Source organism: Lasiosphaeria miniovina, assembly GCF_030549165.1.
Source record: "Lasiosphaeria miniovina strain SMH2392-1A chromosome Unknown B0T26scaffold_4, whole genome shotgun sequence".
NCBI classification, from domain to species: domain Eukaryota; kingdom Fungi; phylum Ascomycota; class Sordariomycetes; order Sordariales; family Lasiosphaeriaceae; genus Lasiosphaeria; species Lasiosphaeria miniovina.
The window spans coordinates 3,444,871-3,466,093 of record NW_026848223.1 but is presented as its reverse complement, the minus strand read 5'-3'; the positions used below and the strand labels follow the sequence as shown (position 1 = coordinate 3,466,093).

Below are 21,223 nucleotides of genomic sequence, written 5' to 3'. Positions count from 1 at the left end.
TTTTGGAGGCATCCAGGCCGGCCTGGGCTCGAGAATCTCCAAGCATACCCCCAATCTCAGCCACACAGCCCGAGAGTAGGTATTGACACAGACAGAAGAGTATTTTCATCAGCTCGCGACCAATCCTAGGGACTTGTGGACATTCAAAGGCTCGCCAACAACGATGACTTCGCTCCTCGAAGCCGGCACTTAAACAGGGGAGCCTCTTTAGCACAGGCGAGCAGCTGTTCATCTCGGCTGGATATTGGCTACCACGACGTCTCCAATGGTCGAGTACCAATCGGCAGCAGCTACGGAGCCCCAACAGTAACCCCAGAGACCCGCCGTCACCAACCGAACCCCAATCCCCCATCCTAAATCACGGCTCCGTCAACAGCGGCTGAGGCGCTTGCTCCTCGCCGCCATCTAGCAGCTGGCGCGCCGCCTTCCTCTCAATCCGCCTGCGCCACGGGCGGTACACAATGACCGAGCCCAGGCCAGCGAGGACAAAAACGCCGCAGATAGAACCCCCGATAACATCGTAGTGGTCGCCGATGGCGGCGACGCCGTCCCAGAAGCTGCCCTGCGGCTCGGCGACGTTCTCGACCAGTGACAGCACCTGGACGACGCCGATGAAGGCCGACACGCCGATGGTGATGCCGGTCAGCACGATCGAGTAGTACAGGATGGCGACGCGGTCGCGCGCGAACGCCTTGGACGTGTACAGCGCCATCATGAGCGCGCCGTCGGTCGTGTCGAGGAGGCACATGCCGGCTAGTTGTGGGTGAAACCCGTAAAAATCAGAAAACCGAAAACGGTGGCACAAGCTCCAACCGGATGCACAAAAAGACCTGCAACAACTCACCGGTAAACAAGATCGGAAATAGCAGGATCAGCCACAGGCTGGTCCCCTGCGCGGCCTGGATGCTGGCGATGCCGAGGATGGCAATCTCGGAGCTCGTGTCAAAGCCAAGACCAAACAGGATGCCCAGCGGGAACATCTTCCAGGGGCGGTCGACGATGCGGAACACGCCGCGGAACACGTTGGCCAGGAACCCGGGGCCGTCGAGCTGGAGCTGGTCAGCGGCGTCGGTGTCGTCCCCCGCATCCTGTGCTCCGCCCTCGCCAGCGCCACCACTACCACCGGCTTCCGCTTGCTGCTGGCGTCGCGCCCTCTGCTGCTCGGCTAGCAGCACCTCCCTGAGTCGCTTGACGAGCTGCCACATCACCCAGGCGTTGCCGGCGCAGAGGATCAGCAGGAAGGCCGCCGAGACGCTGGTGCCGATGATGGCGCCGACCCGCTGGAAACTATCGAAGCGGTCGCGCAGGGCGCCGGCCGTCGCGGCAACGACTACACACGTGACGACCACCACAGTCGAATGCCCGAGACTGAACCAGGTCCCAACCGCCACGGGGCGCTGGCCCGAGGCGATGAGGCGGCGGGTCATGAGGTCGATGGCGCTGATGTGGTCGGCGTCGAGGGCGTGGCGCAGGCCGAGCGTGTAGGCGAGCACGGCGGGCGTGATCATCTTGGGGAAGTAGTGCAGCACGACGCCGGCCGCGGCCCACACGACGGCGTTGACCGCGACCAGGGCCCCGATCAGCCGCAGCGCCGGCGCCGGCACGGCCCCCAGCGGCCCCCACAGCGTCAGCCGGCGCACCACCCGCGACCAGAGCCGGCGGGCTAAGCTAGGCATGGCCATGCCGCTGTGTTTTCTTTTCTTTTTTTTTCTTTTTTTTTCTTTTTTTGCTGACTCGTGAAACGCCGGCCACTTTTCTCACTTTTTTCCTTTTAGGGCTCCTCGGGTGTCGTTTGGTGGGTGATATGGATGAGAAGAAAAACGGATTAAAGAGATCTTGGCAAAGGTTCTGGTTGGGCCGCTTTCTAGAGGTTCCCCTCTTTCAGAAGAACGAAGCTGTGAGGTTGATGCGTGGGGGGCAACAAAGGCGGGGAAAACTGCAAGGTGCAAAACTAGACTTGAAGTAACGGGGGATCAAAAAGATTCTACCGCGGTGCCGAGTCTCGATCCGATTTTTTACGTCTGCAGGCCAAGATCCGACACCGCACCCGTTCACTATTTCCAAAGGGTAGGCGCGACACCTGCCCAGGGTCATAGTGCCCTCTTTTGATTGCGGCATAAGGTCTTTGCTCGGCTACGAGCGGATTCTGACCCCATATCGCCCCAACGGAAGCGCTGCGCGTCCCACTACGGGTGGAGGCCGGCTTGCCTTTCAAGCTTGGCTTGCTTCTCCTCCGACCCCACGTCTGGTAGACGCACGATAAGCTTATCTGCCTCGTTACCGTTGTAGGTTGTTTAGTGTCAACTGCCAACACTAGTGCGGGACGGTCGATTCGTGGGAAATGTACGGTTGAAATATGGCTAACACTTGGCTGGCATCTCCTCCGACAGTTGATGACGATCCCCCGAGCGGTCGACAAACAAGGCGAAAAATTGTGTTTCAATCATGCAGGACGATAATGTGGTGTTGGCTCAAGCCTACTCGGGTACCCATGACAAATAAAGGTATAGAGACTGCCATAGGTTGAATTACCAAGAAACGAGTATGACATCCCCATGCTTGCCATCACAAAAGATCTGGTTAGTCAGTCACTGTGCGTTGAACCCGCCCATGTTCCAATCGCTGTCGCCCAGGGCCTGCTGCATGCCCATCCACGCCTCGTCGAGCGAGTACGAGCCTAGGAACCCGTCAAGGCCTTCCATGACAGTCGGCGGCAGCGCAGTTGATGCCTCAAATGAGGACATGCTGCTGCTCTGCTGGCCCCAGTACATTTGTTGGTCCTGCTGGTCATGGGTCAAGCCCTGCTCATGTGACGGCAAGTTGGTGCACTCGGGAGCAACCGCGGGTGCTCCTCCTTGGGAGGACGTTTCCATTCTCTCGCCTGTATTACCTACTCGCAAACTGCCTTAGCAAGATACGTGTCAAGGAAACAAAATGTCAGAGTAAAAAGGTGCATGCTTACCATTACCAGGCTGTGCCGCCGCCGCCGCCATCCTCGAGGCGCTCGAGACGATAAAGTCGCGATAGCGTTCCATGACCTCGCAGCCCCTGTCTGCCGACGCAACATGCGTTTTGTGGGACTCAAAGATGTGTATTGCGCGCTCCCACGACGTCTTGGCGGGCTCGGCGTCGAAGCGCACGCCAAGTCTGGGAGACAGAGCAGAGACTATGAGAGCCGTGGCCGCCGAGAACGTGTCTGGTTACCCACTCACGCGAACTGTTGTCAGCAGCTGTACCTCACACATCGAGGCTGGGGCGCGCTCTTACACATGAGCGAATACCACGGGGGAATCTCGTGGATGCTGCCGAGGTTGGCGTGTACCTCTTCTAGCACGGCGTGGGCCGTTGTCAGACAGAGCGCGCATATTTCGTCGTGCAGCTTCTCATTGAGCCTGAAGGTTGAATTATTATTTGTCTGGGCCGTCGGTGTGGCCCACCGCTGTGCGTCAACCAGCAGCGTCTGCCGGAGCAGCGCCAGTCTCGCGTACATGACCCTGCGCACATCAGCAAGAGTCGGGCGTCGACGGAGAACAAGCGCACTTAATTACCTAGTCCTCAGCACGTGCCCCTGCATTCGAAACGTGAAGATTTCGGCCTCGCCAATTGCATACTTGCTCATATCCGCATCCACTCTGAGGTGCTCCGGCATGTCGTCGAGAAACTGGTCAAGGCGCGAGTTGATGCTCAGCACGGTGAGGGGATCCGGGCCACGATAGCCCGACGCCTGAGAGCCTCTCGCGATTGAGACAGCGCGGCAGTCGTCCAGTATGGGCGCTAGCTTCACCGTATGAATCGGCAGCGCGATTATTGACGGGATACCGTCTGGCTGGCGGCCTTCTTTCGTCTTGGAGAGGTACTGATCGTCGATGAGCTGGGGCGCGGGAGCCTGGTTGATGTATTTTGTGGAGATTAAGGCTGGCCGGCCAAAGGTCACGGCCAAGATCCTGAGCAGCGAATTAACAAAACCGAAAAACTCCGATGTAGGGTATGCATGTTTATTACCGATCCAGAACGATGCAGCCCGCGAGCCAAACCCTACGGCGCATCTCCCGGTCCACCTGGTTGGTCCCATTTGGCAAGGGCAAGTGTAGACCGATGCCCAGAGCGGCCCGAACAGCAGCGCCAACCATGATCCAGGAACGGTTCATACGCACAGCGTAGAAGAGGTAAAGGCCGCGAAGCAGGAGCAGCTGTACGACAGCCAAGGTCGAAAAGTCGAGCGTTTCAATCGAGACGAGTCGCACTGATCGCTTGTAGAACTCATCGGCAAGGTATTCTCTCTGGGCACCCGATATAGATTCGCTGCGCTGGCAGCCGATGGCGAGGGCGATGTTCAGGATGGCGTGAAATACGACCTCGTCCTGCCCGCCGTGGACCCAGCGGGATTGCAGCGCGAGCGGCTTCCAGATCTCGTCGTAATCGGCCTCAAAGGTGGGCCTGTGCAAGACGGGAAATACCGGATGGGCAAAACGCCAATAAATACCAAGCAGGTCAGCGGCAAACCGGACGGGGGGGAGGATGATGCTTTGGCGGCCATCGTCGCCAAAATGCTGGTCGGGCGAGTCCAAGGCGAAGCCGATGAGTCTCGGGAGGCCCGGTTCCGGAGGGACTGGGGGTTGGTGCGGGCCGGACTCTGGCGGTGCGTGCGGGCCGGCTACTTCCACCCCATCGTGCATAAAACTTGAGACCGAGGAGAATGTGTGAGAGATAGTCTCATCCTCGTTGTCGAGAGAGTGGCAGCTAAGCCCGTGACTGCAAAGGTCGGCCTTAGCCGCTGGACTAACCGGCTCTAGATGGGTCGTTAGCCGGTTCTGGAGTTCCGTTGACGTCGACAACAGCAACGGAACAGCAAGCAGAAAAAGCACATACCATTGGACGCTGTATTTGACGCTGTATTTCGCTGTATGCCTAGGTCGGCCCGGGACTCGTGCTCGAGCCTCTTCAGTCGCCTTTCGAGGTCTACGAGGCTCCTGGCTGGGGTTAGTCGCTATGCAAATTGTGCGGAATATCCGTAATGCGTTGGGAAGTGCCTGTCTCACACTCCGGCGGATGGCTGAAGAACACTGTCTTGCCAGGTGCACTTGTCCGCCCAGCCTCTTACTCCGCAAGGTGTGCAGATGGGCCTTCTTCCGTCGCACCCTGTTTTCCTGTTGCGACACGGGTCACACGCGAGTCGGGCTTTCCGGCGACGTTGCGGAGCGACACCCGTTTCCGGAATAAATTTGTGAGCAGCGCTAGGCTCCATAGTATTGGTTCGGTCGTCTTATCTTGATGCGTCGTCTTATCTTGATGCGGGTCTGCCCATCCGATTATTTGCTCGACTTCACGGTCAGAACAGCGTCGGACGAGGGTTGAAAGCGCGGAGACTCGGAAGAGGTGTCAGCAAAACCCCCCCGTCGTTCCTAATGTAGATTGCATTCTGTAAACGGAATAGTCAAATCAGAACCTTGTCCGAACCTCCCCGCCCAACGAGCACCCCTTGTTGCTGCCGTCGTCCCAAGGCCGTGATTGGCTCGCGCACGAGCACGAGCAAGCTGGTCCTGTCGGTACGATTCCAGTAAAGCCAAAACATTAAGACGCCCCCGACTCAGCAACCGCACCGTGCTCTCGGCTTGTTTGATCGCACCGCCGGATGCTTCCACGATAACACGCCATCTTTGGCACATCCGCCAAGTCTTGTTCGCAGTCCAGTGTACGAAACATTGCAGAGCAGGCGTCCACTTGCCATACAAGGGCAAGTATGATTCGTCACAAAAGGGACGGGCAAAAAACATGTCTCACGTCGAGCTCGACAAGTTTAGGCGGCTAGATGTTGTCTACAAGACATTGGACGGCGTCCCATTTGAAGCGGTAGTCATTGCACCGAAGTCGGTTCTCGCCTCACAGACCGCCCGACCCTTGCTGGCGCACTTTCACGGCGGTGGACTTATCACGGGAACTGCCCTTGACCGCCAGATGATTCCTCTATGGTACGTGACTGCGATAGTGAACCCGCAATTGGTCCTCGGAACTGACGAGGACAAGGCTTCTTCAGTTTGCCGAATCTCGGGGGGTTATCGTGGCGTCGCCATGCTTTCGCCTACTTCCTGAGGCATTGGGGTCCGAGATCCTCGACGACATCAAGGACTTCTGGGGCTTTGTATTCACGACTCTGAACTCCATAGTGGCCCAGACATATGGCATCTCGGTCGATCTAGGACGCGTTGCTGCCGGAGGGGAGAGTGCGGGGGGGATGCTGGCTCTGCAGTCGGCATTTCTATGGCCCCATACACGGATCAAACTGGTGATGGCTCAGCACTGCGCCTTTGACCTGGACAGTTTCGCCTTCAACCCGAAGCCGCTCCATGTCCCCGAGGCAGCGAGCGCGTGGATCAGCGAATACCTCAGCAACATCAAGCCGGGAACCTTTCGGGTGTCATCCCCGTTCCCGGAGTATAGAGGGCTCTTCCAAGCGGCATTTAACACTGGACGGTACCGCGACCTGCTTCGAGGCGACAGGTACATGCGCATAAGGGAGGCCTTGCACGAGGCCAAGGATGTCCCGCCAATTTGGATCGCCCAGGGCGTCAACGACCGCATTGTGAGTTGCACAAGGAACGGCCGGGAACAGAGACACCGAACCTAACAGGAACTGACCTGACGCGTGATGGCAGACATCGCAAGAGGCCGCCAGTGAGCTGGTCCAGGAAATACGGGCAGCGCACCCGAATACCCCTTTCCTATATAGCCTCCAGCCTGGCGGTCACGGTTTTGACATAAGTCACGGCATGACGGAGGCGTGGGTCCAGGAAGGGTTGCGATTTGCTGAACAGCACTGGTGAGCGCGCGTCGCCAGTGACTGGTTGGCGAGGGCTGCCGCCGAGTCAACTGACCCCGGCAGTGCGGACAAGAGCCATGATGTTGAAGCCAATGCTTTCTTCCTCTTGTTCAACGTATCCCCTGATCAGCCCCAGAGCTTGCTGGCTCAGGACATCCTCCTCGGCGCTGAGCGCGATGCCGGTGTCAATTGGGCCTTTGCAATCTCCGTCAAGCTCGTATAAGTGGCCGTCAACGTTGGACCGCACGAAGCATATGTAATGGAAGTCGACGTCGTCCTCGGCGTTATCCGGCACAAGAGAGTCTCCTTTCGCCGCCAGGGCTGCGTGCGCCTCTTCAAGTTCGAGCGAATTCTCGAGGGCCTGGGATCTTTGGTCAGGGCCGCAAGGGATGCAGGTTTGGAGAAGACGTGCGAGGATGGAACCGGATTCTTTCGCACCATGTCCATCGTTAGCCTTCGTTACAATATAGCGAGGTATTTAGCATGCGCAATGTGGTGTTTGCCCACCAATGAACTTTGAAGCCGAGCCATTGCTCAGCGCGTGAAGCAATGCGTACAGTCCGCAGGCGTTATTGATGGTCTGCCTGAACCACACGACGAGCTCGCCATCGCCGCTGCCATTGTAGTCGGGACGGCTGGACTCGAGTGCAGTCTTTCTCGCTTCGTAGGTCTTGGTGGTGGGGAGGACGAGGATCACAGCTAGTGCAGGCCGAGGGAGGAATTCGGGCTCGTCTAGTGTGAAGACGTCTTGGAACGTGAGCTTGGGCGACGCGCCGAGGCGATGCAGCAGCTCGTTGAAGACTTCAGGATTTGACTCGAGAGGGAGGAAATGCTTTCGGTACGGGCCGGGCATTTGCAATGTTGACTGCGATTTGCTCTAAAAGTCGCTGCAGCCCCGGATCGAGTTGTGCTGGGAGCATTCCAGCGCGGTCCACTGAGCAATCTCCCTCCCCCACAAAAGTCCTTCACAAGCCACAGTCGGCCACAATTAGCCACAATCGGCCACAGTTGGCCGTCAGCGGCTACGAAGAAAACGTCAGCTCAGCCGTTTTTAACAGGCTAACAACCTAATTTATTACCACGTCCCAGCTATGGGCAATTACTCTTAATAGGTTCCACACTCTCTGCCGCGACTCTTCTTTTCCCATTAACTCGATATCTGAAGATTTGCATATCAACCCAATCAAGTAACCGACCGAGTCTCAAACTTTGGCAACTCGCAGGTCCGCATGGATCAATTTTTCGAGTATTTAGCCTCCAGAAAATGATCCTAAGCGCGACATGTGCACCCAAGGTAATGACAATATGCCAAGGTACCTAAGGTTGCAACAACAATGCAATTGACGCCCAGCGTCAGATGCCAGCCCCACTAATCGTCCCATTCTGAGCGTCGTGGCAATCATATTCGTGAGCTAATTACCCGGACAAACAGTCAAGATCTTGGGCTCAACCCTTTCCTGTTCCGACCTGCTATCCCCATTAGACCGATCAATCTCCTCGAACCAGTGCCTCTTTCTGCCTTCAAACGGCGAGACGGTTCCAGCCGTCCCAGCCATCGTCCCTCGTCTGCATCTCCACTCGGTCTCGAGCCTCCAAGCGAACCAGGCCGGCCAGTCCGCATTCCGCATCAAACAAAACCAGTGCACTACTTTGACATCGTCCATATTTTGAATCTCCGGAATACCAAGTCAAAGACAGCAAAGAGAAGAACACAAGTGGCCTGCTTGCCCTCCTATTTTCGGGTTGAGACAGAAACAATTGAGGGAGCTCTGGTGCTTAATCTTGCAGTAAGAATGTGCGAACGTCTCCGTAAGAATGTGCGAACATCTCCGCACAACTAAACCCCCAATTGAACTTCGTCCACTTGGGACCCTCCAAACTCGCTACCTCGGCTTCCCTTCGCTCCCGTATCATCGCGTATTCGCCACGTACATGCAGCGTCCGCAGCGAATGATGGCTTTGTACGATGGGCAGATAAGCGCAACGGCAATCTCGTTTGTGTGTTGAAAGTGAGTGTGCGTCTTCTTGAGATTCTCTCGCCAGGCCAAGATGCTCGCCAGTCTCTTGTCCCTCCTAGCTTGTGGGTTTCGTACTATAATAGGTGAAGGGTTAATGCCAATTTCCGCTTGCACGTTCGTGTATGCTTCGAAGGCCAAGTCTGAGAGATGAAGGACATTGTTATCAATGAGTGGCTGATCATTTCGGCGTGTCTTCGTGCGGAAGTTGCTGAACGTGTCGTTGAGAGGTTCGAGCCAAATCCAGCTGTCCTGCGAGGTTGCGATGACGAATCTGCCGTTGCCCTAGACACCTTTGCAGATGAACAGACAGGCCGGGTAACTCTCCGGGGTTGGTGGAAATCCTTGCCCTGGGAGCGACTGCGAGGGTTAGTAACTGCTACTGGCTCTAATTCCCGCAACTAATCCCTCTAATTATTACCCCATTGTCAGCTGATCTCCTCTAGACAGAGTTTTTTTCGGAGCAAGGGAAATTAACAGTGGGTAAGAACCTGATACGACTAGGAAAGTCAATCATCAAGTCATCGTGATCTTCGGTACAGGCGTACCACGGTATAGTTCACAAAGGCCTCCACATGCTGGAGCCGGGTCAAAGAGACACCCGCCTCAATCTCTTTGGTTTGGGGTAGAAATTAACAGCATAAAACCAATCCCCAAACCTAGTCCGGCACCTGTTTTGGCACAAACTAGCAAGGCAGCAGCAATGAACCCCCCGAACGTGACTGCCAGTGCACCAACATGAAGCCAAGCTCTCTCTTGTCTCGTAAAACAACTATCTGCCCTTCACATGATTGCTGTCTTGACAAGAGCGTTTTTAAATTCATCCCATGAGAGTTTGCCAGATATGTTGATGTGGTGCTGGTTACTTCTCCGTGTCTCCTTTCTCGTGTATATATACTCGGGGAGGCTAGCGGCCAGCAACTCCTGAACATGTCTCGACAGACCGGGGTTATCGATGCTATCAATGAATTTCCAGATAAAATCCACCTCCGAAATTGGCTTGCTGTTCCTGTATTCTTGGTTAAAAGACCGGCAGAGGCGGAAGAGGCTTTTGAAGTCGCCATTGCTATAGGGACGCAGGGTCCGTTTTGGGCGATCAAGAGGTGAATCTTCAATCTTGCGCTTGCGGCCTTTAGCCAAGCGATCCGTGTCGCTATACTCTACTTGGCCATTGTCCTTGACAACAATCTGGCCTTCGTCCTTGACAACGATCTGGCGCTCTTTCTGCAACGAAACTTTTCTAGTGTCTGGTTCAAGTGATTAGAATTCGTATCTTGGCTTCGACGCAGAGTGTGTACTTACCAGGTTGGGTCGCACCTATATCAGCTGCATCAGCTTCATGGTCGTCCAGTAATTTCATTAGTGTCTCGCTCCGAAGGAATATCTTGTTGATAAAGCCGACGGCCTCAGGCAGGACCTCGTAGCGAGACGCATCCATGCCATCTAATTTGCGGTCCAAGAAGGATATCCTTTGCTCCATCAGCAGCTTCTCTGCCCTCAGTTGTACTATTTCAGCCTCCACAAGGCTTAGTTTGCTGATAATGGACTGATCTTGCCCTCGAATGGCTTCGGTACTCTGTAGTGTACTCTCCTGTATCCTCACGACGTCTTGCTGGTTGCGTGTAAGGTCGTTTTGCAATGAGGTGATCGAGGCGTTGAATTGTTTGGTATGTTCATCAACGGCCCTTTTCACAAGCGTCCCTTCTCGGCTGGTGTACTGGGCACTCAGATAGCTGGCCCAGCTATTGCTCAGTGAATGATGTAACCCCTCGGGGTTTGACGCTAGAGGAGTTTCCATCGGAGACTGCGACGACAGGGATGGCCCAGCTGTTACTCAGTGAATCTTCCGGGGGGGTTGTTGACGCTGGACGAGTTTCCATCAAAGACTGCGACGACATGGATGGATAGCTGTGCAAGCTTCAGACTCTAGAAGCTAGTCTCTAGAAGCTAGTCATTCACTGACAAATTAAAAGACGGAGAAGATGTGGAATATCTGTTGGCGGGCACTGGTGAATATCTATTGGCGGCACTGGTGCTTTCAATGGTAGTTCGGTCTTGTCGTGGACATGTCAGAGATGGCACTGCTTGGCCAAACCGATGGAACCCTCGTCGGTAAAAATTTAGTTGTGGACTTGTGTGCGATGTTGCCCTAAATGGGTATTGGGAAGGCACAGCCCGAGAAGGCACAGCCTGAGAACCTCCTTCCCCGTTCCTCAGTCTACAGGTAAGGAGCGGGATCATTGGAAGGAGCGGGATCATTGCAGGTAGGCGTCGATGAACAACCAATAATGCCGCTCCTTCCCTGTAGACTGAGGAACTGCAAGTCCTTACTTGGAGCTGGCGCTACTTCCTACAACACACCTGATTACATATTCGTGACGTCCCGGTGGGGTCCAACCTTCGATGTGGCCCGCGCCAGAAACTGGGCACTGTCGTCCATCTCGTCAGGTATGTTGAGAAAGTGACCCTCTTGCTCGGCTCCTGAATAATCTCTCCACTCCAAACTGAATTCAGCTTGGACGAGTACTTGCTTGGCCTGCTGCCCAAGTTCAATGTCGACGTAGGCATCGTCAGTACCGTGGCCTAGGAACACTGGTGTCTTGTACTATAACAAGATTTGTCTATGCTGCTGTGTCTACTATAAGGACAAGATTTGTCCTTGCTGCTGTGTCTCCCACTACAAGATTTGCAATCTAGTCTCCCGTCCACGTCCCTCGCACGACGGCCCACTCCATCTTGCTCCTGCTTCAAGCCTCGGGCAAAACCGTGCCTGAGAGGTGGCCACTGGTGCAGGTGGTGTGGTGCCCAGCGCCAAGCATGATCCAACAAAGATGCTGCTCAAGATTAACGACGCCAGACTCTAGATCCCAAGATTAACAACGACGCCAGACTCTCGGCCCGGCTTCCAAGGCAACTGGCGTTGGCCCTTGCCGCCAGAGCCGCTCAACTCGGCGGCTGGCAGTCCGTATATCGTCAGGCCTTGAAGCAGGACGGCTGACAGTCCGCATATCGTCAGGCCTTAAGCAGCTTCGACACGTCGACACAGAAGGTAGTCGCCGTAAAGGGAGACGAAATACTATACAGGACAGAATTAAAATTAACGCATAGGATGGTGGACTGCCTCAAAGGCAAGTAATCTTCGTTCTCCAACATCAGTTACGCGAGAGGTCGTTACAAATGGCCATTCCCCAGGTGGCCCAGCAGATATAAAACGACGGTCTTGCCTAGCACGTAGTTGAGGGCCATGTTGCAGCAGCCTAGGTTTCAGCTGTGGTGTTACCTGTTACTCAGAGCGCCAGTTGGGCCGTACTGCATTTCGCGGTATCGTAATTGTAAATATTCAAGGCTTTCGGTCTTTTACAGCTTACCCATCGCGAGTGAGTTCAGACGAATCTGAATAAAGCAGGGCAGGGACGTGTGTTCTGCACCGTTGCAAGACTCGGGCCGCCTCGTGGACTGCACGCGCTCGCTGACCAGCCTAGCAGCTGGGGAGCCTAATCTAGCTCTCTTTGGCGTGGCGTTCATAATGGAGCGTGACCTTTTTTTTTTTTTTTTTTGGCTTGAGCCTTCATACTCACCCAATCACGTGTCTTCTTGCTCCACGTCATTTACGTCACCGAGGGTATTTTCAATCATGAGCTTTGTCAGTATCACGCAGCGCTGGCAGCCCGCTTCAACCAACAACGGGCTAAGAAGTACTTTATTTTCTTGACTTCGGGGCTAGCTGATGGAGAAGGTCAGACTTGGTGGTCGCCTAGGCACCATCGTAATAGAAAACTAAATGATGACACTAACAAAGGTGTGTGAGATGAGTCTGGTCTGGTAACCTGAAGAGCTTAGGCAGCTTAGTGATGAAGCAAGTTGGACTGCTGATGAAGCTGTGAAGGCGGCGAACCGACGATACGATTGGATGATTCGGCTATTGGGCAGAAAAGTAATAATACGCCCGGGCTTGTTTGTGAGCAGCCCGTCGCAGGTGCCTCAGGGCTGTTAGTCCAAACTTCGTTGCTCAGCTCGTCGACCACGTGAATTTGGCACACACTCGCCGGCAGTTGTCGTGTTTGGGACACAGGTCTCCAGCTGCCCGAACCCGGCGAAGCGCCGCAGTTTGAGTTTTTCACCTTACCTATTATTGTGCTAGGAATCGACAGTATCGCCACATTAATTACCATCCAACAGACATGTGAACAGTAGCCAGGGAGTCAGCAAGGCCGGGCAGTTAGTCAACCTGTAAATTGCAAGCCAGTTACCAGGGTCTTAGACATTTAAGCTGGGGAATCAAGGCGGTCACGGCAGTTAGGCTAGTTAAACAACCTGAAGGCATTTAGAAAACTCCGCGGGTTGGAAGCGGGCCGTTTCCACTGTGCCCTCGGAGAGTAAGGTATTCTTTACCAAGTGAAGTCGGCGACAAAGGCAGGCCAATTTCCGGCTGACAAATAGAATAGATACTAGCCTCCAGTTGACCAAGCCGCCCTAGACGATTAGAATGAAGACAAAGGCGGTAAAGGAGAACTAGTATAAATAGAGTACAAAAGAACTCAGGGTACCCAAATAAAAGGGGAGGTTTTAATAGTGCGAGTAGATCTTCTTGCATAGCCGTATGGCGCTTACTTTATCTCTTCAATATCTACTTATTCAGTAGTTACATTGTAAGTCCCCTGTCGTGTGGTAACTCATTAGACGTCGGTACGAGAGAGACAAAGGCAACGGACGCCCTTGATGTGTTGTACGGCAATCTAACCAGCGATAATAGGTGCAAATATCGTTCCACGAACGTCCAGCGGTAAAGTAAGAACCCCTAGCCTCGCTATGTGTGCCAACCAGTGCCACAGATAGCTACAGTGCGTGGTGAGCGGGTGCAAGCGTCCTGGAGCTGGAAACCCCCTCCGCTACGAACAGACCGTGGGGCTCAACCCTCTCGTCTATCCACATCCTGTTTTTTTTTCCTCCCGCGCTGCCTCCCTCCTTTTTTTCTCGCTTGAGATGGTGAGAAGACGGTGCCAGCCGCTCTCACGCGCCCGCTCAAACTGAAATCTCTTCTGTCCGCCCCTCTTTGTGTTAGTTCGTCCTGTTGGAGCCTGCCTGCAAGCCCGGCCCACGCTTGCTTGCAAACCCGGCCCACGCCTGCCTGGTTACCTTACCTGAATTAGGTGGCAAGGGCGCAATGACCCCCGAACACACAGTAGGAAGGTACAATAGTCTCCGAGCAAGACCAATTGCTGTTCCACTTTCCCCACGACTCTTTCTGCATGTTGACCTTCTCGAGCCTTGCGCCTTCTGCGGTTGACCTGTAGTTGGAGATGAACATGCAGCGCGGGCAGCGAGCCACTTGCGTGAGGCCCGGGCCGGCGAGGGCTAGTCCGATCTCGTCGTGGTGGTTGAAATACGATTGTGCGTCCTGGAATTCTTTGATCTTGTCCCTTCTCATCTTCTCCCTGACGTCCCCCTTTTTCTCGTCGTTCATCGCACCGGCGTCCTTTATCTTGTCGGCGACTGCTTCATTGACTTCAATGAACTTGGCGTGGGCCGTCTCGGAGATGGTGGCTGCGTTCCTGCTCTTGTTGAGGGGCGCGTGCTTTTGCCGCTCTTTCGTGCGGAACTCGGTAACCATTTCGTCGAGCGATCGCGACCACGTATGCAAATCCTTTGATGACGCGATGGCAAACCGATCTGTAGGCCTGTTGCCACTGCAGATGAACAGAACTGACGGATAGCAAAAGGTTAGTTTGCTTGCGAGTTCCGTCTTAATCGCCGTAGCCAGTGGATCTATTAATTATCGCGTATCGTTAGCTGACGGGTGTTATGGAAGGTAATCATGGGTCAGACATGTTGCCATATGGAAGAGGTGGTCCTCTATCTGTAGGTAGCTTACCTAAACTGGAGTATGATTGGGCCATAATTCGCGCGACCATTTCAACAAAACCCAGGAGTGAAATTGATTCATGCGAAACGCTCTTCAAGGTTTCCTCGTTAACCTTTTTGACACGAAATGCCTTGGCAGTCTCTTCTGTCAGGTGGGGTTTTAGGTGGTCAACGAAGATTGCTTTGAGTTTCGTGTCGAAAGCAGCAGTCTGCATGGTTTTGATATAGGCGGCGTAGGCCGAATTTGCTGAAGCGCCTGCTGCCAACAAGTTTGACCAGCTTTTGTTAGTTATCTTATCATTTACTTCCGTCTGGAACTGAGCGTTAACCAAATCAAAGTCGCTCTTGTGCTCTGGGTCGACCTTTAATGGTTTCTGGTATGTGGCCTTGAGTTGCCGTGCTGCTGCCATTGCCGCTTCTAGGGCGTCGGCGATATCACTTTCCGTGTTTCTCCCGCACTTCCTAAGGACTGTTTGTAGGCCTGAGACCTGGGACAACACGATTTCGAGACTTGCATTTTGTTCATGTATGATTTTTGGATCGGATGTAGGTGAATAAAAAGCGAGATTGGATGCGTCGTCAATCCTGCTCCTGATTGTCTTGTCGCCATATTTTCTACCCTGCAGGACATCTGAAATCATGCTGTTCAGGTTCTTTCTCTCCGTGTTCACAGCCATCTTCCTCTTTGCCTCTGTGTTCATGAATCTCAATGGGACGTTGGCAAAATAGATAGCCGTGCGGACAAGGTCATTGGCGTCCAACAACGCTGCTTGATATTCATCACTCGCAGCTGTCTCTGACTGTAGCTTGTGAAGGTGTGCCTGCACCGCAGTTAATAATTTATCCAGGTTCTTTACTGTCTTTTCGGCAGGTGAAAAGTTAGCCGATGTGACAGCCAGCTGCCTCAGAGCGGGCTCGATGACGGTCACGGCGACGCCGTTGCCATAGAGACGGACGGGCTCCTGAACAACACGCCCAATTGGCTGAGACCTGGAGTAATGTGGAGATTAGCCATGGTTACTGGGTGGTTACTGGTGCAGCTTTTGAGCACGTGATTTGTGTTCACCAAGTCGGAGTTGAAGGCTTGTTAGTACTTACATTGCGTGCTACTACGTGTGGAAGCAGATAACGATTTGCTTTTCGGACGGGCTGTGGTTCACACACAGCAACTCAAGCCTGAGTCGGGGTGGCGAGGGTGGGTGGTGAATGGCACACAGTTGAGAATGAGCGAGGTAATGAGGACTTCGATGTATGATTGCAGGTATTACACTATCAAATGGTGAAGGGCAGGAAAAGCGAGGTTATCAAGACCGTGATGTGGAAGGATGGCGTGTGCTAGTTGTCGGTGGCGGTTCGAGATGCGACTTGGAGAAGTATTCAAAAGCGTCAGTGGACGGCCTGGTAGAATTAATACTTTAACTAAAGCCACGGGAACAAGCTCCCTCCACTGTCCGATGTGGTGCATCGATGTTGCTAGCGTCTCGCCGGTCCGCACACGTCAGCTCGTCAGTTGCGTGCCTGGCTGTTTCGGCGTCATGACATCTGCTCTGGCTGGTGAGGGAAGGTGGGGATGGGTGGCCGGCATGTGCCCCTTTGATATTTGATTATTAGAAGCAACCCTGTCGTCGGAGAAATAGGCATGCCCAAACAGATGTCAGCACCGTTGGTAATGGCATCACGTTTCGTCTGTCTCAGAGATCTGAGCATCTAGTCAGATAGACAGAAACCGGCACGCGAAGAGAAAAAGAACGGGCCATGTACCCACAGCAATGATTACTCGGGTGAGTGACCCGCCTACAAAGCGCCAACAGGAACGAACGAAGGCATGGCGGGGCCGGCGGCACTGAGATATTACCACGAGAAAATGGCCCCCTTGAAGACCCGGTAAGCTCGACGAGAAACCAACCCGGTTATTAACCAAATCCCGACTGCCTAATAAAATTGGAGACGCGTCGGCCCGCACAAATTCCCAAGCGGTGCGGCGGGCGTGGTTTTGTTTCGGCTTAGTTAGTGGAGCCGGCATGACATGACATGGCGTTACGTGGCGTTACATGGCGTTACATTCCGACTTGATTGTACACCCCCTCCGGCGTAATACATGTTAGCGTGGAAAGGTGGCAAAGTTAGTGATTACCGAGATTTCCCTGGAAGATACTAATAGTAACCGACGTACCAAGCTGACATGTATTTCCCCGGTGGAGGTGTAGGTATTCTGCGCTCCGCCGGGGTGTGTTGTTATCGCCAACCATTACAAGGCGCGGAGGGTATGGTAATCCTCCCGACGGAACTCCAATACAATGCTGCCCACGTTCCACGCCTGGCTCTTTTGGGCCGCGTTGTCTTGGAAGACAAAGACATGAACTTTAATCTTTGGATCTTACCCAGGAACCCTTCAATCGGATATATATTCCCCGTCCTCCCAGCCTTGTAAGACCTGTGAATCCATCAACTCTCCAAGTACACTTTACCCCTCTCTATTTCACATTTACTTTGCCTCTCCCCGCGACGACTTTCCAAGTCTGGCACCTGGCAACTAACTACGCCCCTTGCTTGAATTCGGCCGCCTTTTTCTCATAGCACACCATTTATCATCGCCAATATAAAAACCGACCATGCTGAGTTCGAATTCCGGTAAGAAGATTCATTCTTCTCATAACCGAATGAGCAATCTTGACTAATAATCCGTTCGTTGCTTGGGGGCAGGAACGAAACACCTCTCTCAGGTGCTGAAGAAGACATTTGAGGACGGCTGGCTTACAAACTATGGCGTTCTCGATGAGGAATTCAGTACCGCGGTTCTTACCAGAAAGGACAATCATGAATTCGATCTTGTGCCTCATCGCACGATCCCTTACCAATATATCGACGATCCTAAATTCGGCAAGGGCGAGACACCGGATGACCACCATGTCTTCTGGTTCTTTGTCAAACATACTCCGGCTTCAGGGAGCGGCAAATCTTCTCCCGCATCAACAACGTCGAGCCTCCCCGCCCCTCACGCAGGGCGTGAACCGCGTGATCAACAGCGCAAAGACTCCCTACCTAGACCGCTGTCAGAGTCACCACCTCACTCGGACAGCTCTTCAACCCACAGCGGCAGCACCAGATCCGGCGACAAGTCGTCCACCATGCGGTCGCCCACTTTAACCGCTTCATCAGTTGCTTCCTTGGGTGGGAAGGAGCTCCCTCCTCCACCCAACAAACTCTTCATTATCCACAGCCAAGTGACCTTCGACAAGGTTCCCATTCACTACTACGTCGGATATGACGAGCGCGGCAGATGCCTTCTGGCAAAGATGCCCACAGATGATGTGGAAGCATGCAGCTTGCTCGACAACGTCTGCCCGAACATGACCTTTGCCGTGCTTAGAGATAGGAAGGAGTTCCTGGAGTGGATAAAAACCGGCTGCAATGAAATGACCTGGAACGAACTCGTCGGCCACCTCAACCTGGCACTCACCGGCCACGTCAAATTTGTCACACACAACTCCGCAAAGACGTTGGAAATAATTAGCGCTGCCCAAGAAGCGGACAAGAACGCTGAAGCGGACAAGAAAGCTGAAGCAAAGAAGAAAGCTCCGGTCCTAGGGAAATAAACCTTGGACATAACCCGAGAGTTCTGTGGGCAATTCGCGAGGTTGTTTGCCCCCCCCCCCTGATGGCCTTGTCCCACCTCGCCCGTCAGCGGGGAAAAGGAAAGAAAAGGTAGGCCCCTACTTCCCCCCCGACGAGGCAAGGCCGAAGTGCCAGGCTAAGGCGCCTCCCAATATTCAAGACATGGCGGGCCATGCGATTGAAAGGCGATTGAAAGTGGTCGGGAACACCAGAGGGGTCGCGAAAATACAAGACACAAAATAACATTCTCGGGGTTTGGGTCGTGTGTGTGGACAGATGGTTTGATGCATGTTGCTGGTCTGACAGGCGTTTGGCTTGAAGAGGAAATCGGGTGCTTGATTGCATCGGCGACGTACCTACCTTTGGTACCTTACTCGGATAGGTAGTGATAGAAATGAACGGCAGTGCCATATTTTCTCTCATACTCAGCCCTCGCTTGGCACTGGTCGTCCCAGAATGTGGCCACTGCCTGTAACCCCCTGTGATGATTAGGATGAGAGGGCGTCACTAAATAACATATCCTAGTGAGTCTGGTGCTTGTTTGTAAGTCGATTTTGAACCCAGCTGGTGACTGCAGTGCTGGCCACTCCATTGGTCTCCTGTGCTGAAACTCAACATGGCTATTCCGAGCAACTAAAGAGCAAAAAACACTAAAACGCGGCGGCCAAGCCGTGCAATTTTGGGATCTCAATCAGGGCGACGTAGTGCTTCGGAGAAGGAAATAAAACAAAAACAGTAAGCGATCCACCAGAAAACGTGTCTGGCCTGCACCACAATGCGATGGATGATCCGTCAATATTCGGTGTCAGCACTAAGTACGATTTGGTTCACAGGATCCGGCTCGCCAATTGGGCATTTAATCACAGCCAGCGTATCATCAGATTCCGAGCACGTTCCGCCCCACGCAACCAACAACCATGAAATGTCCAGGGGCGTCGACCTTCGGCACGGCACAGCGTGTGCGTGCTGCCGAATGAAATGACAGAAACGCCACAAATGCACACATTATTAACTATTAGTTGGCTCTCGAATTTGGGCCGGGTTCCGGCCGACGACAGATGTTTTTTTTTTGGGGGGGGGGCACAGGCTTGCACGAGTCGGGCCTTTCTGAGCAGCAGCAGTGAGCCCTGCCTGGAACTTGGCCGGGGCCACGAGATTTCAGGCGTCCAGAACTGAGCACGATGTAACGCAGGCAGCTCTAGCTATCGCAAGCGCCGCAAGCATCGGTTCGCCGACTAATCAGCTGTGTGAGTCATATCCAACGCGGGCTAATTAATTAGTGATCAGAAAGGCACCATGTATTGTAATGTAATTACGGTAATTGCAATACTCGTGCCTTACCGGCTGTAGCCCCGCCAGCGGTCCAGGTTTTTAATTGTCATGGCTTTGAGTTACGAGACCACTCTTTGGACTGTTGGCCGTGGGAGACGACGCTGTCTTTGCTTTGGCAATCCCGACCCTCTGATGCTGAGAACATCTTCTAGTTTTTAGTGGGTGGGTGCGTGAGATGGAGTTTGTCGGGGCGCGAAAGTCCACATATTTACTTGACTTTGATTCGCCGTCATATGCTCTTGTTGGCGCCAAAATATTTGCGGCGTTCGGTGCTTATTAGTTTCGAGCTTTCTCGGGTGGATTGTGGATGTGGGCATGAGGCACTCATCATCTTTTGCTCAATTTGGAATGGAAGAAGTGATATGCTGACATCCACGCCTCTCAAGCCACCGGAGATATTCTCTAATAGGAGCCTAGCGTGGCTAGTATTACGCAGCACTGATCATCAGCCTCGCTTAACCTAAGAACTCCATGCTAAGGAATACCAGTGGTACAGCGGGCGAGTGCGTGCTTGTGTTGCAGCACTTTGGGCCTGGCCGACCCCACAAAGCCAGACTCGGCAGCTTCGCAGCTAAGGCACAGTTGCAGTGTGAAACTGGAAAGATGACGCCAAGGCGAGTGACACAAGTCTGACCTCGCAAGCGAGCTCTTATTTTGGCTAGACAACGTATTATTGGGGCACGGTTGCACTACTAATAGGGTGGGCCGTGGACATGATAAGCTGCGTTGGCAATTGCCTTGGCGAGCAAGTGCGCAACCCAAGATCACGACAGCGCGTGCCGATCGACTGCCATTCGATGCTACCGGCGCCGGCCAATGCGAAACAGACGAGAAATTTAAGCATTTGGGGGCGCGCTAGCTTGCCGGAACACGCGTTACGCCTGATTTCTAAATCGGACATCCTCGAATGTCATTGAGCGGTTGTCCATAATTATGACCCTTTCTATCTTCCATCTTCTTGTTTCCTCTTCTTGTTTCCTTAAGTTGTCTACCTACCTTAGGCATCTAGCACATCGGGGCCGTTCGAACCCTGCGACTCTATTACATCTCACTAGCCGCCTTTTCAGACAACGCGGCGCCTAGACCACTAAAGTCGCCCCTCCGTTGGATACGGCCCCCTTGGTGCCCCAGAGGATCGCCACAGTCCCAGCCCAGGGGGCGACCCGGAGAAGCACGGCCAACGTGTCGAGGCCGCCATCTTTGGCCCGCTCGTCGGCACCGTCAGCACGTGCATCATGAGCGTCATGTTTGAAGTCAATCTCAACCTCATGGCCGCTATTCTGGAGGAATAGAGTAATTAGAGACGCCGGCAGGGATTGGGCTGGAATTCAAGGTATAGGGCTGGAAGTCAAGGTATCGTGGCATGAAGAAAAAGATTCTTACCAGTACTACTAGTAGTAGTAGCTTGCCTACTAATTGAGGAAACGACGAATCGGCGTATTCAACGTCGACGTTGAGTTCTCCGCCTAACTCTAAGTAACGACCCAGGTGCGTGCATGGCAATGTGGGTTGTTTGCTGGTCTCCATCTTGAGTGCTGCAGGTGTAGCTTCTCGCTGTCGGTTTGATCTTCTGGCCATGGGC

General features: G+C 53.8%; 8 protein-coding genes across 8 annotated transcripts; 2 read left to right on the top strand and 6 right to left on the bottom strand.

Annotated features, from left to right (window-relative positions):
- Positions 1–358: 358 nt before the first annotated feature.
- On the bottom strand, positions 359–1,682 carry B0T26DRAFT_676034 (high-affinity nickel-transport protein-domain-containing protein; the record flags this gene model as incomplete). The annotated part of the gene is made up of 2 exons (XM_060439923.1): positions 359–753; positions 845–1,682. The coding sequence occupies 2 exons, from the start codon at positions 1,680–1,682 to the stop codon at positions 359–361; spliced, it is 1,233 nt and encodes a 410-aa protein (XP_060296561.1).
- Positions 1,683–2,314: 632 nt separating this feature from the next.
- Positions 2,315–5,637, bottom strand: B0T26DRAFT_303592 (fungal-specific transcription factor domain-containing protein). Its single transcript, XM_060434275.1, has 7 exons — positions 5,040–5,637; positions 4,870–4,970; positions 4,003–4,789; positions 3,549–3,944; positions 3,268–3,494; positions 2,963–3,196; positions 2,315–2,905 (listed from the first exon to the last, which is right to left on the bottom strand). The coding sequence occupies exons 1-7, from the start codon at positions 5,243–5,245 to the stop codon at positions 2,589–2,591; spliced, it is 2,268 nt and encodes a 755-aa protein (XP_060296560.1). The 5' UTR covers positions 5,246–5,637; the 3' UTR covers positions 2,315–2,588.
- A 135-nt stretch (positions 5,638–5,772) lies between these two features.
- On the top strand, positions 5,773–6,821 carry B0T26DRAFT_646549 (Alpha/Beta hydrolase protein; the record flags this gene model as incomplete). The annotated part of the gene is made up of 3 exons (XM_060437821.1): positions 5,773–5,969; positions 6,025–6,580; positions 6,654–6,821. The coding sequence occupies 3 exons, from the start codon at positions 5,773–5,775 to the stop codon at positions 6,819–6,821; spliced, it is 921 nt and encodes a 306-aa protein (XP_060296559.1).
- Positions 6,822–6,863: 42 nt separating this feature from the next.
- On the bottom strand, positions 6,864–7,670 carry B0T26DRAFT_740988 (ubiquitin carboxyl-terminal hydrolase, family 1; the record flags this gene model as incomplete). Its single annotated transcript, XM_060443910.1, has 2 exons — positions 6,864–7,246; positions 7,325–7,670. The coding sequence occupies 2 exons, from the start codon at positions 7,668–7,670 to the stop codon at positions 6,864–6,866; spliced, it is 729 nt and encodes a 242-aa protein (XP_060296558.1).
- A 300-nt stretch (positions 7,671–7,970) lies between these two features.
- On the bottom strand, positions 7,971–8,652 carry B0T26DRAFT_710815 (uncharacterized protein). Its single transcript, XM_060441998.1, has one exon. The coding sequence runs from the start codon at positions 8,479–8,481 to the stop codon at positions 8,230–8,232; it is 252 nt and encodes an 83-aa protein (XP_060296557.1). The 5' UTR covers positions 8,482–8,652; the 3' UTR covers positions 7,971–8,229.
- Positions 8,653–9,554: 902 nt separating this feature from the next.
- B0T26DRAFT_710812 (uncharacterized protein) lies at positions 9,555–10,056 on the bottom strand (the record flags this gene model as incomplete). Its single annotated transcript, XM_060441997.1, has 1 exon — positions 9,555–10,056. A coding segment is annotated over one exon (441 nt), but the record flags the coding sequence as incomplete, so codon positions are not given.
- Positions 10,057–14,437: 4,381 nt separating this feature from the next.
- Positions 14,438–15,928, bottom strand: B0T26DRAFT_872150 (uncharacterized protein; the record flags this gene model as incomplete). The annotated part of the gene is made up of 3 exons (XM_060447953.1): positions 15,793–15,928; positions 14,705–15,684; positions 14,438–14,598 (listed from the first exon to the last, which is right to left on the bottom strand). Coding segments are annotated over exons 1-3 (1,143 nt in total), but the record flags the coding sequence as incomplete, so codon positions are not given.
- Positions 15,929–17,306: 1,378 nt separating this feature from the next.
- On the top strand, positions 17,307–18,290 carry B0T26DRAFT_676028 (uncharacterized protein; the record flags this gene model as incomplete). The annotated part of the gene is made up of 2 exons (XM_060439922.1): positions 17,307–17,325; positions 17,398–18,290. The coding sequence occupies 2 exons, from the start codon at positions 17,307–17,309 to the stop codon at positions 18,288–18,290; spliced, it is 912 nt and encodes a 303-aa protein (XP_060296554.1).
- Between the last annotated feature and the right edge of the window lie 2,933 nt (positions 18,291–21,223).